The following is a 19,232-nucleotide window of genomic DNA, read 5'->3' as shown; positions in this document are numbered from 1 at the left end:
GATATTTTTCGTAATGTTTCTTCGGTGAATTGTTGCAAATTTTTAGTTCTTTCTGAATTTAAGAGCACAATTTCTGTAGGCTCCAGAAAGTTCCAGGTCAAAAAACTGAACTTTCAAACATAATGGTAAGAGGACAATTAAAACGTATTTAATCCTGCTACTTGTTGAATAATATACTGATTTTATTACTTTAAAAATTGATAACTGACTTAAAGTGGACTTTTTTCGGAAACTTTCCTCGGTTAATTGTTCCAATCTTTTAGTTTTTTCTGAGTTTATCAACAACATTTCAGTAGGTTCTAGAAGCGTCCACGTCAAAAAAAAAAGAAAAGAATTTTCAGGCATAGTGGTTAGAGTGAATTAAAAGCTACTTTCTTTCAATAATTTGATCGTATTTCAGTTATTCACTATTAGTCTGTGCAATGGTAGCTCCGTTTGTGTATTTTCTTAATGTTTTCCGTACATCGTGGTCTCGTGGTGTAGTGGTTATCACATCTGTCTAACACACAGAAGGTCGGTGGTTCGAGCCCGCCCGAGATCAGCTATTTTTTATTGCCAGGACTATTTTATCTGACAACGTTTTTGTATTTTTGAACCGCCCTGAAAAGTTCTGTGAAAGTGAAACTGTATTCTTTTATCACGAGAAGGTTTTAAAAAACTCGTACTTAATGTAATTTTGTTTCATTGAATCTTCCAAAATAGGTGAGTATTGAAATTTCTCGGTGGATATAAGTAATAACATTCCCTGAGAAACATAATTAGATTTGATAACACTTAAAATGCTCAGACATATAAAAATACATCTGGAGTTCAATAAGATAAAAAACGAAAACTTTAACAAACTTTATTACAAAAACTGTAGTGCGTGGAAATGGGCGGTGCAATTCAAAAAACGAATACACGAATGCACGCGACTCAACAGGTTAGCAATGAAAATGAGTCAGATTAACTTGGATAGGCTCAACGAACTCAATTCTAGACAACTACCAGCCAAAAAAAAAAGTCAGTCGCCACAAAATGTAGAGCGGGATAGAGAGAGGGGTGACAGAGATGGGAGCAAGATGCAGAAAAGAAGAGGATATAACAAACCGGTCACTGAACTTAAAATATGAAACACACAAATGTAACTAATGCAATGGTACAAAGTATCAAAAAGAGAAAGGGAAGAAGCTACACTCATAATAGCAGGTATCGCGGCGAGTTTAATGGAGTGAGGGGGGGGGGTCAGAGGATCTAAGACGATGAGGGTGTCTACGGAAAGAGATTCTGTCGGGAGTATTAGTAAAAATGCGTGTCAAATTTTTATAAGCATCAGGTTTGTTGAAAGTGGAGAAGACAGAGGGCATCTGCGTAGGACAAAAGACAGAACAGTCGATGCACAGAAAAATATTTTGTTGGGTGAGGAAGACTTTTGAGGTTAAGATTTTTAAACATGAAAAGATAGTTGCACATTAAAATTTATGAAAAAAAAAGCAAATAAAAATTAAATTGGGGGCTGAAAGCTCATTCATTGCTCCGGCTGTAGTGTCATTTATCCATTGCAGAGAGGGTCATAAAAAGTGTGTGGCAAACAAAAATAGGATTGAAAAATGAAAACAATGAAAAAAGAAAGGAAACACACAGATGAAAACTTGAACAAAATTCTTGTGGATGAGAGCGAGCGGCGATGGGACGGGGCGAACCGACATGAAGATCTGAGGAATGGTTTCATGGAAAGCTTGAAGGCAGTTAACAGCTGAGATGCAGCTTTTTAGTGTTGTGCCTCAGCAATGACCTCCTCGATCGGACGGTTTTCCTCCTTTGCACGGAGATAGGTGTGGTAGTGTGGGGATTCCTGGAAATATAAGAAGATTTAATTTATATTTTATGACAGTTTTAGAAATTATAATAGCAAAATTCCTGCTCCCACAAATTCACTTCAATATTTTTAAATTCACCTTGAAAATGCGGATCTTTCTTTGAAGTGCGCGTGAGGTGTCCTTGAAGATGTTACGTTCATCGGCAGCCATAGCCTAGAAATGTTAACATTAATTAGACAAACTCGAGTGGAAAGTTTCTTACAGCGTAGTTTTCACCGTGAGAGTCCATGAGTCCTGCACAGAAAATAATATCCTTTGGCAGAAGTTTGTAGACACGGTCGCGGCTTGGAGTCTGAAAATTTGCTAATGTTCTAGTATTACATTTCAGGGAAACGAAATTCAAAATAAAGTTTTTTGAATTTTGGAAATAGCAATGAAAGCCTGATTAGTTTTTAAAAATCTGTACAACTTTAATTACACTACCGATGGTCGAGAGACGTGAAGTTCCATTGGCAATGGCTTGATGTAGTTGACGTGTTCCATCACAACAGCAGGCGCCTTTTTCTCCGACAGCTTGATGAGTTGGGCATCGATGCGCAGTTTCTGAAGCAATCAAAACAAGGGTTTCTATATTCTAAACTATGTGTAGTGAGGCAGAAATATACTGCATTCCACAACAAAAATGAAAGAAAATGTTATGAAAAAAACTGTATGTAAATTCTGGGACAACTCACCACGGTTGGGTCAATTTCTACAATGTCATGCTTGGCAAGCGTAGCCTGAACGAGTTTCTCAACATTCTTCTGGAATTGAGTCTGGGACATATCGGTTCCGTCAACAGCTTGAGTGATTTCGATTGTAGTGTTTTTCTCAACTGAAAATTAAAATTTTTGAATTGTCTACTAGCCACACGTTTAAAATATTATAACAAATAAGATCAGTTAAATTGTTCATTCATGTACCCAAGAAAGCTATGCTCTCTTCACTAATAAGGTCAACAACTCAAGTAGTTCATATCTTCATAGTGCATATTTTATTGACACAAATGCACAAGTATATGATTAACAATATTTTCTTTAGAATCGCCAGTCAGTGTAACTTGGTAAAAACTATTCATCTGTGGTATATTTGTACAAAGAATGCCTACCTCCGTTGGAGTGTTGTTCTGAGCTAGTTACTTCATGAACTTGAATTGGTGGGGAATGAGATCCAGCAGCTCCTGTGATGGCCTGTACCTCATCGTCAGCCATTTGATCCAGGTGATCTTGCTCGAGGTGAGCAATCACCTGAGCATTTTCCGATATTGAGTTAGAGTTCTTTCCCTTCTTATTCTTCTTCTTGTTCTTCTTGTCAGTGGTTGTATCGGTTGTTTGGCCTGGAACTCCGTAGTCGAGCTCCTCAACAGACATTTGCTTTTTGGCGGATCCATTGACGGCACTTCCAGAATTTTCCTTATCACTTCCTGGGGATCCCTTTCCTCCTTCGGTTGTCTGTGGAATTTCAACAGTTGGAGCTGGGGCAGTGTCGTGAGACTCGGAGATTCCGGATCCTTTCTTGTTCTTCTTGTTCTTCTGAAATTCTTTAAAGTAGTAAAGAAGGTTAAAAATATTTTAGACTTCAAGAGATGACTAGAAACCTACAATTTCATTTCCCAAAAATGAAAATACCAGCCCAAAATCAAGTTGTTTGATTATGGGAAGTGTCAGTGCCAATAATTTTTTGGGATTTATATTACTGCATTTTCACCCATCATTCTAGTCAAGATTTAACACAAATCAGATGATTATTAAACATTTTTTGCCTTGTTCAAATATTCCACATACCAAATCGATTCATATGAACGATTCATATGAACACTTGGGGAATGAGTGCAATCTACCTTTGAAGCTGATGCTGGAGCAGCTGCAGCTTCAGTGCTTGGTGTAACGGTTTTTTTTTCAAACACTTCCTCAACAATCTCTGGGGTGACTTCCTTGACTGGCTCGGCAGCTGGGGCGGATTCACTCTCGCTGTTCTTCTTGTTCTTCTTGTTCTTCTGAAAATTTTTCAAATAAAACAAGATAAGAACACTTTAAATCTCAAGAGATGACCAGAAACCTACAAATGCAATACCCAAAAAGAATAATACTAGCACAAAAATCAAATGTTTTGATAATTGGAAGTATCCGTCCCAACAAATGTTTGGGATTTCTATTACTACATTACTATGATGAAAAGTTTTCATACCCATCATTCTAGTCATGTCTCAAGGTTTAAAACACATCTGATAATAATTTTGAATGTAAACATTAAACGTCTTGTTCAAGCGTTTCGCATACTAAATTAGAAGATTTCTGTGCGATTGGGGAAACATTTATCATTAATTTTATTTTCTTGCAGGAGTCGGCATTCATAAGAATATTTGGGAAATAAGTGCAATATACCTTTGAACCTGGTGCTGGAGCAGCGGCAGCTGCAGTACTTGGAGTGATGGTTTTCTTTTCAAACACTTCCTCAACAATTTCTGGAGTGACTTCCTTGACTGGCTCGGCAGCTGGGGTGGATTCACTTTCGCTATTCTTCTTATTCTTATTTTTCTTGTTCTTCTTCTTTCCACCTGCAGCGGCAGCGGTCTGAAATGTTAGGACGTTTTGGATGGGATTAAATCAGATCATGGAAACTGATAGGAGAGAAGCATATCGTTTGGGTGAGTCTCGTTCAAAAGCTATTAGTATTCAAACTGAGTGTCTGTGAATATTGTCTTCACACCATGTTATTTTGTAGCTCTTAAACCCTCTACCTCCTCAACAGTCATCTCCGGTGCAGATACCAGCTCTGCCACCTCTTGAGCATCTATTATTTCAAAGGAATCTAGTGCCACGTCTGAGTCAACCTAAATGAAAATTAATTGGATCAAACAGTTGACTGAAGACACCATTTCATCGAGAGTATTATCAGCGGTGGGTGCAAACTATCTACTTTTGCAAGCATTTTTAGATGTAATTAGCTGCCTCACCTCATTTTCAGCATGAACTGGTTCAACAATCATTGGAGCTTCAATGTGCTCTTCAACGGACTCGGTTTTCTGAAAATTTATTTGAATGAAAAATCTGCTGTATAAAAATTTGAGCACCTCTGGTTTGGCAGTGACGAAATCCAAAAAGTCCATATTATCATCAGCAGTTGGCTTTTTGGATACTGGAGCAACTGGTTTCTCGACCTTCTAAAATTATTGAATTAGCAATGTTTTTTTTTCCAATTCTACAACTAAAATATATAAAAAAAATCAATTAACCAAGTATTTTCAAACTACTATCTACAACTAATAAAAAGTTCTAAATTTAACAAAACCACTTTTAAATGACACATTGAATGGTGAGGGAACTGAGAAGCGGTTGGTGTAATTGGATAGTTTGTTTAGACGTTTAGTCAGAAAAGTTTCCACACAAAACTGTTAGCCCAGGTATAGAAAGCTGCATTTCAGACTTATGTCTAACCTTTGGCTCAGAGTGAAGGAACTCAAGGAACTCCAAGTCTTCCTTGCTCGGCTCCTGGGACATCTCACTGTCTGTACGCTTTTTGTTTTTCTTGTGATGATGCTTTCTTTTCGAGCTCTTAGATTGTGGACCATTGAGCAGAACAGAGTTGGGGCTCGGAGTAGAATGCTGAGATGGAGAGAGAGTGTTTCCTGTTACATCAGCTACGTGTTCGTAAGTGACAATTTCAAGATCTTCGATAGATTCTGTTGGCTTTGAAACAACTGGAGCTGGAGCTTCTGAAGTGCTCTCTGCTTCCGTCTTTGGAGTCACAAAGTCGAGGAAATCCATACTATCAGCAGTTGGCTTTTTGGAAACAGCTACTGGCTCTTCAGGTATCTCCGACGGAACATGCTCGGGCAAAACCTCTTGTTTGGCGGATACTGGATCTTGGGTAATCACTTCATCTGCTTTTGGAGTAACAATGTCAGAGAATCCCATGACATTAACGGCTGATGCCTCTGTGTTTGAAACAGTAATCAGCTTGGCCACTGGCTCACTTTCCGGTGACTCATTCTCAAAAAGTATGGTTTATACCGTTCAATTAAAATATTTTTTCCTAAAAACCCAATATAATGCCTATATCCCTTTTTGAAAATAAGTGCTCATGCTCAAAGCTTAACATGCATGCATCTACATACCTTTTCACTCTCACTCTTTCTCTTGTTCTTTTTATTCTTTTTGGAAGCCTGAAAAGGAGAGGTATTTCGTGCAAAAGGTTAGTTATTAATGTCTACCTTCTCCTCGGGTTTTGGGACTTCCTGAACTACAGGCTGTTCCTCGACCACCTGTTCTGGTTTCTCTGGTTTGGCGGTCACAAAGTCTAAGAAGTCCATGCTGTCATCGGCCGTTGGACGTTTGGACTCACTTTCGCTGGTTTTCTTTGACTTCTTTGATTTCTAAATGGGACAGATTGGACAGGGTAAATAATGGATTGGACAAGAGTCTCGTGCAAATAGCATAACAAGAAAACATTCATCTGAAATCACCTTTTGCTCTTTTACTTGCTCTTGAACTGGAGCCACTTCTTCAACACGTTCTTCCTTAGCAGTTACGAAATCCAAAAAGTCCATGCTATCATCAGCAGTTGGTTTTTTGGATGTTGGAGCAGCCTGAACTGGCTCCTCAACTGCTTTTTCACTCTCACTCTTTTTCTTGTCCTTCTTGTTCTTTTTCCTGTTTTCTGAGGTGACTGCGGTAGATTCATCTACCTTGGCAACCTCAACTGGAGCTGCCACTTCGGAGCGGTCAGGTTTAGCAGTAACAAAGTCCAAGAAGTCCATGCTGTCATCAGCAGTAGGCTTTTTGGATGAGGGCGCAGCTTGAACTGGCTCTTCAACAGCCTTCTCGCTTTCACTCTTCTTCTTGTCTTTCTTATTTTTCTTTTTGTTTTCAGATGCCGGTGGGGTAGTCTGAATTAGCCATTCGTGCAATTATCGGATTATGTATTAAGTGTACAAAACGGGTGGAGGTCATGATGCAAAAACTTACCTCAACAACTTGTTCAACTTGTGGTGGAGCTGGAGCAGATTCCACCGGTTGCTCAGTGACCTTTTCGCTCTCACTCTTCTTCTTGTCCTTCTTATTCTTTTTCTTGTTCTCAGTAGCAGGTGGGGTAGTGCTCTGTAATAAGCTTTGCAAGGTGATTCGTGCATTTGGACTCGGATTTCATACAGTGCACGTGCAATTTTTAATGGCGTGTTTCAAAAGCAAATAGTTTTGATTTTTTCAAAAATTTTAAGATAAATATTTTGTCTTAAATTATACCTTCTCAACTACGTTCTCAACTACGTTCTCAACAACTTCCTCCACTGGAGCAGCTGGAGTCTCCGCAGGTTCATCTTTGGGTTCTTCCTTCGCAGTCACGAAGTCCAAGAAGTCCATGTTGTCATCGGCAGTTGGCTTTTTCGACTTTGGAGCCTCAGCCTGGACAGGTTCTTCAACAACTTTCTCACTCTCACTCTTCTTCTTATCTTTCTTATTTTTCTTTTGGTTTTCAGAAGCTGGTGGGGTGGTCTGTAATAAGCCTTGCAGGTGGATGTTGCGTGCATAACGTGCAATTTTCAGTTTTAAAGTGCTATGAAAAGCTTCTACTCAAAATTTAAACATTTATATGTGATTTCATCACTGCCCCAGTTGGTTTGATTATAACTCACCTCAACAACTGGCTCAACAGGAGTTTCCGAGGCAGCTGGAACATTCTCACTTTCACTCTTTCTCTTGTTCTTTTTGTTCTTCTTTTCCTGTGGTGCAGCCTGCTGATGTGGCTCTTCCGTTACAACCTTTGGCTGCTCAACAACTTGCTCGACAGAAGCTGGGGCCGCGGTTGCTTCGCTCTCACTCTTCTTCTTGTTCTTCTTGTTCTTTTTTCCGGTGATCTGAAACAAAACAACGAAATCATGAAATGTTGTAAACTTTATTTCTTCAACTACCTCTTGAACCTGTTCGGCTGGCTCTGCTGGAGTGTTTGTTGGGGTTTTTGGTTCTGGGGCTGGTGCTGCGGATCGGTCGTTGGCAACCTTTTTGACTACAATTTCTTCTTCCACTGGAGCTGGAGTGCTGGCCTTTTTAGTTTTCTCGGCTTTCTCGGCCTTCTCCGCTTTAACAGCCTTTTCCTTTTTCTTTTCGGCTTGGAGTTTCTTCAAATCAGCTTCTTTCTTTTCCTGTTCCTTCTGAATTCTTTCTTGCTCGGCTTTCCATTGCTTGTGTTCCTCTTCTTGAGCAGCACGTTTTTTGGCTTCCGCTTCGGCACGTCGGGCTTCCTTCTCGGCGGCCTTCTTGGCGTTCACCTTTTGTTCAGCTTCATGATCCTTAGCAATCTGCTTTTGGGCCTTCTTTTTCTCGGACTTCTTGACCTTCTCAACCTGAAATAAACATGATGAGTAACCAGAAAAACATGTACAATTCTTGCCGATTCGACCTTCAAAGTTTTTTTCGTGTACTAACCACATGTTTGAATTGGGAGAATTGTGTTCAAATTGAGTCACACACACACACACATACAGTGAAACACATTCACACAAAACGGGGGAAGAACCCAAGGGCAACAAAAACTTTCACTTTCGCAATGATAACGGGGCGCGTTTTGGAACAATCGTGCGCCGGCATGATGCCATTGAGAGCACTTTTGCAGAAAAAATTATCAACATTTTTTCCAATTTGTTCAGACGTGACTCACTTGCTGTGGCTGCTCGGTGAGCTCGAGAGAGGCAAAAGCTTCTTTACGCTGATCGTTGATAGAGTTTGGAAGTACAGCAGTAAGAAGCCTGAAAATATGCACTTTTGTAAAGTACGATAGTTTTCTGCAAACGGACCATTGACGGAATTGGTTGCGTTGTGACTTGGCCACTCGTCCCAGATTCTTTCTGCGGTTCGTCAGTTGCTGTCTGATGTGTGGACGTCTCACTGATTTTGGAGACCTCATTTTTATTCTTCGTGGATTTCGAGATTCACTTGTTCACAAACAGTGATTAGCTGAAAATAATAATATTTAGGAAACAAATTTGAAATCATATTTTTTGAGTTTTTCAAAGTCATCAAAGAAAGTTTTGTTGGAAAAAAGTGAAAAAATATTTTGGGCCTAAAATCTGACCGCAACACTACAAACAGCGAGGGCAGCCTGAGGGGGAGAGTGGAGGCGGGATCGAGGTCTCGTCACACCGGTGAGGAGCGCCGGGCGCCTTCTCTATGCCACGAGAGGTATGGTAATGAAAGAGACGCAGAGATAAGGGAAAAAGTGGCGGGAGAGGTAGAAGGGTCGCAAAAATTCAAAACGTGTGCCCAGGGAGGAAGACCGAGGGTTGTGGAAGAGGGGACGCCGCAGATTTTTTTCCAAATTTTTTTTCGATGTTTCGCACAGCCGGTAGACGCTCTGCAGAAACAGAAACAGAAACGTTGAGATAATTTGATAGCGCATCGCAAAGGTAGGAAGTGAAGATGTGAGAAAGTGCATGCACTTAGCCGGACGATTGATCAGGCGGCTTTCCCGCAGTTAGTGCCAAAGTTTCTATTGAGAAATGGATATAAAGGATGAAACAAGCCTCAGTTTTGGGCAATAGTTGCTATGCTAGCAACACAGCAACAAAATACTGAAATGTGCGCAAATATTTACTAGTTTTTTTTCGCCTATGAGGGTGTTGGCGGCTCACTTCTTTTTTCTATCTCATGCTCAATGACAACGAGTTCATATGGCCGCGATGAGCATATGGTGGTGGTTGTGGCGAAAAGAAAGGCACAACGCAATAGATTGATGAGTTTTTGAGCGCTGACGTCGGGCCAGGAAATTGGATGGGCGAGTAAAAAGAAAAACAGAAAAACAAGGCAGACACAACGGAAAACTCAAACTTATAATTGAGAGTATTCTAGACAAGGCGATGCGAACCTTTATATGGGATAATGCCAGCTGCATATTTGTACAATAAAAATGGTTTAAAGACTTGGAAATTAAAGGCGCAGCTGTGGCTAGATATGGCGCGAAACGGTATTTATGACAGATGTCTGTTATTGAAAACATAATAACACGGACATCTGCCCGGTACTATTGACAGGTGCCATAACCCGAGTTTAGTTTTTTTTTCAGTTTGAAAAGAGCAAAAAAAAACTAAGTGCAGCTGGCATGGCCAGTGTAATGTAATTGAATAATTCTTTCAAATAATTCTTCTAACCAGGGGCTTTAACGATATTTTATTAATTCGCGACTTTAAAACAGACCTAACCTTTATTAAATTCATTCCGAATCTTTGTTTTATTTTTAAGTTTTAATTTCTTTCATTGACCTAAAAATTTTCAAATCGTAGTCATCGGCATGTCAAACAACTATTCAAAAAGGTGCCAATAGCTCTTTACAATGACGTGCACTTCTGCGCCCACTGCCGAACATTTTTATTGTTGACATGTAAGGGTCGACGGCGAGCGCCCATTTTTTGTATTTTTCTGTGTGCCCCCTAGCGCTCTCGTTTTGCCTCATGCGCATTGGTCTGCTATTTGTGTCGCCTAGGCACTGCTGTCAAGAAGAACTCGTAAACAAGGCCACGAAGAAGGCGTTAGAAGAATGAGTGACTAGGTTATATGAAGAGAGGATAAGATGCAGAGTGAGCGCCGGGCACACACGCGCGCGCTAGAAACCGAACGGCCATCTACAGCGGCGAATCAGAGAAGAAAGCAAAAAACGTGAGAATGAATTGAAAACAACAATGACAGTGTCGGAGTGCACTTTTACAGATGGTGACAAAACAGTCAACGGTTTTGAAGTAGAAAAGTATAATCCGATTACTGTAAATATTTGCTGCCAGTGTTTGTTCGATTTGATGAATTAAACATTGAAATTAAATTTTTTAAAGTAATGATGTTCTTATTATTACAATTATGTATTTTCAGAAAAAAAACAATAAGATTTCTCTATTTCAAATAAATCGATGTACACAGGCTCAATGTTTCAAAATTAGCGTTTCTGCATTAGAATAACATGGCCTTTGACGAAATTATCACATTGAAAACAGTTTTTCATAGACCAGTGAAATGAAGCAAACATTTCTGTGCCAAAATTTTAATGGATGACAGTCAGACAGCGCCAAGACGTCATCCAAGTTCCGTTGAACACAAAACCAACACACACTAACTGATAAGAAAGCAAAACAATTTTTTCCATTGACTTAATCATTATAATTTCAAAGATAATTGGCTTGTTTTTAAATATTTTATTGGCTTGCTTAATTTTCCCATTTCCCTAATTCATTTTTTCTTTCGAAGTTTGTAAAAGAAAAAAACGAAGAAAGACAGATAGACAAATGAAAAGTTGGCTATGGAGTACTCATGTCATGTCAAGAACGTTTCGAAGCTCATCAATTTTCCTCCGCTTCAGGTTTTAGGACCTGAAGCTTTAGTATGAAAAGACCAATGTGTAGAAGAAAAGGGACCGGAACATCTAGGACAAAAATTGAGAGGAGAATGGGGAATGTTGAAGACATACAAAAATGAGTGAATGCATTATATTCTATCGATTCGTCGTCCGGAATACATTTGCACATACATAAACACACCAACTAACAGCGAGAAAATGTAGGAGGGGGAAGACGAGAAGCAGAAACTCGTATTGAGGTGCTGTTTTTTGACATTTCGAAATACTTACGCAACAACATGACAAAAAAATGCCAGAGAGAAAAGAAATGAGCAACAAAAGAAGAAGGAAACCATAAAAAGGCCGTGCATTGCCAAAAAGGCTATCTTCAGCCACTGCTGCTCATTGTCTCTCAATTGGAGCTCACGGCTCAGCTTCAGCTCAATTGTTCACTGAATTATTGAGCTTCTAAGAGGAAAAATATGAAAAAATAGAAAGAATAGAAAAGGTTTTGGAGAACATGGGCATTTGAATATTTACGAAAGAAACATTTTCTAATCTCTATTCACTTTCATTTCTATTTCATTTTCTTTCATTTCTTGTTTACGAGGTCAACCACCTGGCTACATGGCTTACGTCAATTGCCGCACTTCATGAAGAGAATGAGGAAACTCAATTTTATTGTCGGTTTTTGAATCCTTTTAATTCAAAAAATCAACAAAAATCCGAAATTTGTTTAAAAATTAAAGTTGAAAAACATTATTCTGGTAATCCCGATTTATTTTTCCATCTGAAAAGAAGATTTTGAGGTTTTGAAAATAAGAAAATTACTTTAAATATTAAGTATTATATTTTTTGGGGGGTTTCATGTCTCGATTTATGAATTTTGTTTAATAAATTTTTTTAAATGATTTTTTGGTTTCTTGAAGTATGAGGTGGAGAGCAAAAAAATGTGAAAAGTATAGAGCAGTGTGAGAGATAGCACATTGCACGGGGGTAGAAATTTCTAAATGCTCAATTCGCTCTATCTTTTATTTTCTTTTTCTCTCCGACGCCCCCACTTTTTGTCTGATTTGCTCGAATTCCATGGATCCTTTTAGTTTTTTGAAAGTATAATGTTCTGAAATTTCCAACAAAAGTAAATCAAGTAACTAGATAAATCTTTACCCAACAAACATAGAGGCCCAGCTAATTTTTCACGAATCTTCCGCGTGATTTATTTTGTGTAGGCAATGAGGGAGTGAAGTAAAGACAACCAAAAAATTGAGAGACCCCCCGGGACCGATTCTGTGTCCTTGAAATTAGTTGTCGCCTAGAAGGCTTGAAGGTCAATTTATTCGAAAGGTGCCGTTGTTTGTTGAATGTATTTGTGATGAAGAAGATGAACGATACAGGGAGGTCTATAAGAGAGAATCGTGGGGGCAATCATCTGACCGGATGATTTAAATAGATGATAAGCATATCAGAGAAATGCGGGAACGGGGAGAAATTGAAAGTGACAAAAGGAAAACATAATATTTGCATTTGATTGCATTTAAGAGATAATTTGAAATGACTGGTGTGAAAGTGTTTTAAATTTTCAGTTAAATGATCCGGCGCGCCTCTTGTTGAAAATCAGAAAAATTGCAAATACTAAATTACTTTTAAGCTTAGTTTACTCTGGCAAATCAATAATACTTACAAACACTACTTTTGAGATCTAAAATTTAAAAAAAGTTATAAAATGCACATAGTAGAAAGGTGTGTATAATACAATATAGTATAATACATTTCAAATTGTTCAAATTCTGACAAATCAAACATATTTCAAAACTTTTGAAACCTAAAATGCCACAAAGTTTCGAAATAAACTAATAAACTGTTCTTCTCTCTTTGTCATATCGAGTAAACCGGGTAAAATGTTGGTGACAGGTAAACAAAGTGTGAATGTTTCGAAATGGCACGAACGTTGAAGTTTTTTTCTTACTTCAAACGTTTTTTTTTTCGATTTGCCGCTGTCATTCACCCTCGGTCTGTCCCTGCTGGCAAAAAAAGACCACATTGCAGGAAAAACTGCCTGCCAAGCCGAAAAGACTCATCTTCATTTTATTGCTCTATTTTTCTAAATATTGAGACTGAGAAAACAGAAAAATAGAATAAAATAGAAAAACAAGAAAAAGAGAAATAAGTTCGTCTTTTCTTTGTTTCTTTCGAAAAAATAAATTTCGAAATCGGATCAAACCAACGGGTAACTTGATCACCTCGTGTCATCAAACGAACGTCTTGTGTTCCGTCAATTGTTTTCCTTTTCAAAAGTGGCCTTCTTCTCATTGGGATAGATTGAGGTCAGGTAGAGAAATGGAAAAACGAGTGGGCAAAAAGTGCAATCTCATAAATATCTGCCTAATTCGATTGATTCAATGGGATTGTCTTTCTAATGACGAAAAATTGAAATGGTTTGAAGGTTCGAATAAGACAGGAGTTTACAAAAAATGGAAAAATCGGGACAAAATTGTTCAAGTTTATGGCTAAAACATACATGTTCCTTTGTTGTCGTTACCCTTCTTTTTTGAGCTTACGTCTTGGTTAGAAGGGAAACTTGCAAATAATGATTCCCAAAAAACATTATTCTGTTTGTTTATTATTAAACTATAGAAACAATTTTATAGCTGGTGTGTCAAAAATGAGTTGGTGAAAAAAAGAAAGGAGCCAACTAAGCGGTACTAAAATAGAAAACCCTATTAACCAAGGAGTAATACACATGTGTGTAAATAAATTCCAGTGATAAGAAGAAACTAAAATTGCAACACAGTTTCGGGCTGTGTGTTATCAATTAACTCCAGCTCCACCTTTCATTTTCGGGTTGTGTTTTGTTTCTGAATGATCAGTTTTTTCGAAGAGTTTTTGTCAGATCAAATAAAGAGTAATAGTGTCCTTGAACCGTCGAAATGTTTGGCATGACAGTGATTTATCGATGCGGTTGTAGATGAAAGAGGGCGCCAAGAGATAATGTTATGATACGCTTAAAAGACACATAAAGATGTCCAAAATCATCAATTCGCAGAGAAAAATCATCAGGTATCAGTTGGGTATTGAGAATGCATCCATCACTTTGATATTTGATCAAGACACCTTGACAGCGCCATAATTCACGCGGGAATCGGTGAGTTTTATGGGCTTCTCACATCATCAGCGCACCCAATCAGAACACAAGGTATCGATATTTTGACGAAGATAAAGTGTTGAAAGATAATTTTGACACGATGAACTAAAATAGAAAAGGGAAGTGGACAGTGTCAACGACAAAAAATCACAAAAAAAAGTTTTTCGATCTTCAAATGACAATAAACATTAAGATAAAGAGAAGAATTGCTTCATGGAAACTTGCACAGGATCATATTTCAGATGAGACGGGAGTTGAGTAGATGGAGAAGATAAAAGACGAGCAAGAAAGCAGCACAAAATAAAAAAAGATATTGATCACGTAATGCGATGGATTTTTGTGTAAGAATGTGAATGTATGTGCAATTTCATTCCAAATTAACCGAGAGCAAAGGGAAAAAGACGATATGAAAAAAAAACACACACTTTGCCAGTTTTCATCATCTCATACCCAAATTCCACATTTCAATCGAGATGTTTACACCAAATAGCCTGGCTAGGCGTCGAGGACAGGGTTAAAGTGATTTTTAGTTCTCGCGAGTACCACGTGCCATTTTTCTGTTTTTGAGTCGAATTTTGATTTGAAAAACAACATCCCTCAGGCCATTACGACAATGGAAGGGGGCACAAGAAGGAGGTAGTTTAATTTGTTTTTTGATTAAAAACAATTGAACAATAGAACGTAAATACTAGAACTGAACACTCATTTTGAGGGATTAGAAATTTTGAAAATGACTAGGAATTTAATAAAGACGAGTATTTCTTCATAGAAAAAAAATGACTAGGAATTCGAATTTTCGGAAAATGGAAAAGTTCAAATAAAAATCACTGCTCATTCTAGATTTGCAGGGACATTTACCTAATTAAGTACAATTTTTTGAACTCAAAACGTTTTTATAAAATTAAAGCTTATCTAAATAGAGAATAAACTTTCTATGGTTAAAAAAAATCAAACCTTTTGTTTCCAAATTCAAATAAAAGTAGCATGTTTATTATTATTATGCTGTGCCCTTTGTAGGAAATGTGCAGTAACAAATACCTAATTTTAGGTCCATAGTACACAAGTTTCTTATTCTTAGAAAATACTAAAAATTAAAATTAAATGCAGATCTGTTATTTACAAGTACAATTTCACATACATCACTATAAATTAATTTATGTGTAAAATGTTTTTCTAAACAATACAAATTTTTTAAAAGCTGATTTACATTTTAATTCGAACATTCAATTTTAATGAAACTGTACAAACTATTTTCTCACATATAGTAAAACTTAATTTTTACTTATACTTAATATGTACTACTTATCACTGTTCAATGCTCACTACCAAAATGATTCACCATGAATAATTCTTACAAAAATAGAAATCAAAATGGCTCCGGTGTTGCGTTTTACAGCAATGCAATGTTAAATTAACTCTCATCATTGCATGTCTCACCACATGTTGTTTTTGTTTGTGTTATTCTCAATCATGCATATGCAATGTTTTTTGCGATTCTAGAATTACGACTATTCATCAATTTTCCAAAAAAATAGTGTGCTTTGTAGGATGTTGCAAGAATCGGTACGTTCACACCGTGGAGCAAATCTTCTAAGTCTACAATAGAGTTTTTTGCGGAACAAAACACTCGAAAGTACATATGTTAAGAATAGAACTTGAGGGGATGGCATAAGACAATAAAAACCAAACATGTTACGACATACTTGACAAGGTGTCTGAGGAATAGTTTATTGAGTTTTCATGAAATAGCAGTGATACAAAATTTGCTTTAGTTATTAAGTCAAAACATTTCTTCAGTTATTAAAAATTTGTATTTTTGGCTGTCAAATTTTGTGGCCAACTTTGGTATAAATTCGATAATATTGTGAAAGAAAAAAGCTTCAAAAGTTTTGTTTTTTAAATAAAATGTGTTAGTTTTAAATCGTTAACATTTTTTACAAGTAATATGGTTTCTAAAAGTAATACTAATGAGGAATATAATTGAAAATTTTCAAAACCGTAAAGGTAACCATACATGTTATTCATAGTTAAATCGCAAAATCAAAAACTACAAATTAAGCAAAAATACCAAGAAACAACAATGTAGTAATCACTGAGAATTACAAGAAAGTTGCAAAGGTTTTTAAAAAATCAAAAATTTATAAAGTTGTTTTGATATTCAAAAAAACCTACGCCTTTTAGAAGCACGCAAATTTAATAAATTTAATTTTAAAACTTTGCTATTTATTCTTAAAAGCTTGATACAAAAGCTCGTTGAGATTAATTCCGTCTGTAGAACTGCCCGATATATATGAAATTCTTATAAGAATTTATTTCTGATTGTTTGCAAATGTTCCCGATCTTTCTTGCAAACATTCACAAAAATGCAAAAAGAAACTGTTTTCACGTTTAGAACAATCTTCGTTAACTGTAATCAATCAAAAATCATAACGACCTACGGTCAGTCGGAATTAGTTTCTCGCTAAACTTTTCTTCCATTCATCTCACATGTTCTCAAAAGAATGTTCTCTTGAAAACATTCCATTTCCTATCTCATCAATTATCTTCTCAGTGGAAACTTTTGTGTGGACAAAGATAATTTTTATCACTTGCTCTCTAATCATCTAGCAAACGTTCTCGAAGAAAACATTGGAAAGAAAAGAATATCCAATAGTGAAAGTGACAGGGTATCAAATTTTTGGAAAACTTATCGTGAGAAATACACGTCAGGTGTCATAACAGATATCTGATAGAAATACCGCTCGTTTTCAGAGTGGATGTACTAATCGATGTACGATGTTTATAGAAGGTGGAGTTTTGCAAACGTTTTCAAGTACATTTTGATTGCAAATAACACATGCATTGTCAGGTGGCAGATAAGAATGAGTTCAAAGGAGATTTGGTGTAGCAAACGCTGAACATACTTGAGCCATCTGTTTATTGACTTTCAACTCGATGCCATTGTTTGTGAGGCGCGTGAGGAAACTTGGCGGGAGAAAGAATACCAACAACATGATAGGTACAGTAAGTTCGAAAGAAAGAACAAAGAATAGGTTTTCTGAGTTCACAAAATATGTGATATGCCAAATGATTACGGACAACTTTGCTAATAGTAAGATTTGCATTGAAATACTTGCATATATTTGTTTTTAGTAGCCAAAAAGTTAAATGAAAAGTTTAATAACAATCTTGGGTTTCGGGATATCCTTATGCTTTGTCAGGAAAATAGTACGTTGCACATGTTTCATCAGTAATTTGAAATCCAGTAACTCGTTGAATAAAAAATAAAATTTAGAATAAATGCCATACTCATTTAACAAATTCGATGCAATTAATTTTCTGTACAGAAATTGCAGAAATTGCCTTTTACGAAATTTTGCGAATTTTTATGGCTGGTGAGTATGCAGACGAATACTTACAATTCTAGGTGTACAATTGAAAACTTTAACAGTTTCAAACACTGAGGAAAATAGTTTGGATAATAAAACAAAATATTTTCTCTATTGAACTTGAGAAAGTAATTTTAAAATCACAAAAAAAACTTACCAATCTGATATGTCGTCGAACAAAGTCGGGGTTTTCTGTTTTGGTAGATATGTGGGAGTTCGTTTCACAAAGTTTCGATTGGGAATAACGGATGAGTGTATGTCGAATCTGGTGGGACGTTGATGGTAGTGGCCTTTCCTCTCTAAAATAATAAAAGTGAAATGTATATCAATAGAAAGTGATAAGGCTTTGGAAACAGATATTGAGAGGTGGAGGAGGCCGAGAGTAGGGCGGCATCACCCTGGCCCCTTGGCTTGGCCCCGCGGAAATTGTAAAACATGAAGAAGGCAAGCGAATGAGTCGGTTAGCATTGGTGGGAGGATAGGAGGGGGAGCCGTGGGTCTACAGAGACAAAAAAAAGTAACCAAATGGGTAGTAGAGAAAAAAATGAGGAAAGGCTTGAGAGAAGAAAGTAGAAAAAAGCAAAGAAGAGTAAAAGGGGTAGCCGTGTTGATTGGTTTTGTTTGCCTTGGGATTACATAAGTGTCTTTTACTTCGATTAACCTTTGAGTCAGGTTAATCAGAACGTGCTCAAACACTCATCATGGCACCGACACATCGGCGCTCTCTTTCTACATATTTAACTTTTAGCTGCGAGAAACAACACTGACACGAATATCTGAAGAGAAAATGAAAAAGAGAGGGTGGAGCGGTGTGGGGGACAAGAAAAAAATGAAGAGACGTGATTGAAAACTGTGAAAATAGTGTGACAGAGGGCAGGAAAGTTATTAGCATTCGAAAAGGTTCTTTTGGCATGGTACGGTGGCAGCTAACAAAAAGCGCGAAGTTTGCAAAACATCGGGCGGCATTTTTTAATTCGATTATACAATTTATAAACTGACCGATATACGTTTCGTGTTATTCGCTTTTGTAAATTTTAGATATTTTAATCTCAATTCAGTTTTGCAAAATTTACTTGCAAAATGTAGAACATTAATTTTCCATTAGGGAATGTTCGACGTTTCTATATGAAAAGAATAATACGTGTTTGTAAGAAATTGCATAGGTTCAATGAACAGAGTGACCGTCTAATAAACAATCAATAATTTTTTGCACCTTTGGGGGTTTTTTTTTCACCCAACTACCAAATGCTGAATTGGAGTTTGATAAAGTATATATCTCCAAAACGTGTGGTTTTTTTTTGGCCCTTTTCACCTCGTCTTACACATTTTTTACCTACAGAAAAGTGAAATATTCACCAACGCTAAATCAATATCTTGCAGAGCAGTGCACATGCAATAACTGTTCACCAACTTGAAAACCTCAAAATAAATTCAAGTAATAATTACATGAAACTTGATGAAACACTTAATTCGATTTTGTTTTCAGTAATACTGTTTTTTTTTAAATGTGGTTATTAAAAGATAGTTATAATTTTCAGAAATTTCGTTTTCCAGACACACAAAAAAATGAGA

General features: G+C 37.0%; 1 protein-coding gene and 1 non-coding gene across 24 annotated transcripts; one reads left to right on the top strand and one right to left on the bottom strand.

The window, feature by feature from the left end:
* The first annotated feature begins 468 nt into the window (after positions 1 to 468).
* On the top strand, positions 469 to 541 carry F49E2.t1. Its single transcript has one exon. It is a non-coding gene; the product is annotated as a tRNA-Val (tRNA).
* A 283-nt stretch (positions 542 to 824) lies between these two features.
* Positions 825 to 17,977, bottom strand: F49E2.5 (the record flags this gene model as incomplete). 23 transcript variants are annotated; one of them, NM_001373430.3, is made up of 22 exons in its annotated part: positions 830 to 1,834; positions 1,938 to 2,012; positions 2,062 to 2,151; positions 2,283 to 2,402; positions 2,534 to 2,673; positions 2,947 to 3,370; positions 3,679 to 3,834; positions 4,223 to 4,411; positions 4,579 to 4,671; positions 4,795 to 4,863; positions 4,912 to 5,001; positions 5,276 to 5,830; positions 5,956 to 6,003; positions 6,052 to 6,213; positions 6,304 to 6,726; positions 6,806 to 6,937; positions 7,082 to 7,330; positions 7,471 to 7,692; positions 7,747 to 8,178; positions 8,493 to 8,580; positions 8,629 to 8,788; positions 17,818 to 17,961. In NM_001373430.3, the coding sequence occupies 21 exons, from the start codon at positions 8,736 to 8,738 to the stop codon at positions 1,751 to 1,753; spliced, it is 3,951 nt and encodes a 1,316-aa protein (NP_001360758.1). The 23 variants fall into 23 exon arrangements, with proteins under 23 accessions (NP_001024695.1, NP_001379063.1, NP_001368755.1 ...); NM_001381054.2 differs by lacking the exon at positions 4,579 to 4,671 and having other exon boundaries at positions 17,818 to 17,916; NM_001373432.4 differs by lacking the exon at positions 5,276 to 5,830 and having other exon boundaries at positions 835 to 1,834; positions 17,818 to 17,958.
* Positions 17,978 to 19,232: the final 1,255 nt, after the last annotated feature.

Source organism: Caenorhabditis elegans, chromosome X (genome assembly GCF_000002985.6).
Source record: "Caenorhabditis elegans chromosome X".
In the NCBI taxonomy this organism is placed as follows: domain Eukaryota; kingdom Metazoa; phylum Nematoda; class Chromadorea; order Rhabditida; family Rhabditidae; genus Caenorhabditis; species Caenorhabditis elegans.
Note: the sequence above shows the minus strand (reverse complement) of the source record. Positions and strands in the feature narration are given on the sequence as shown.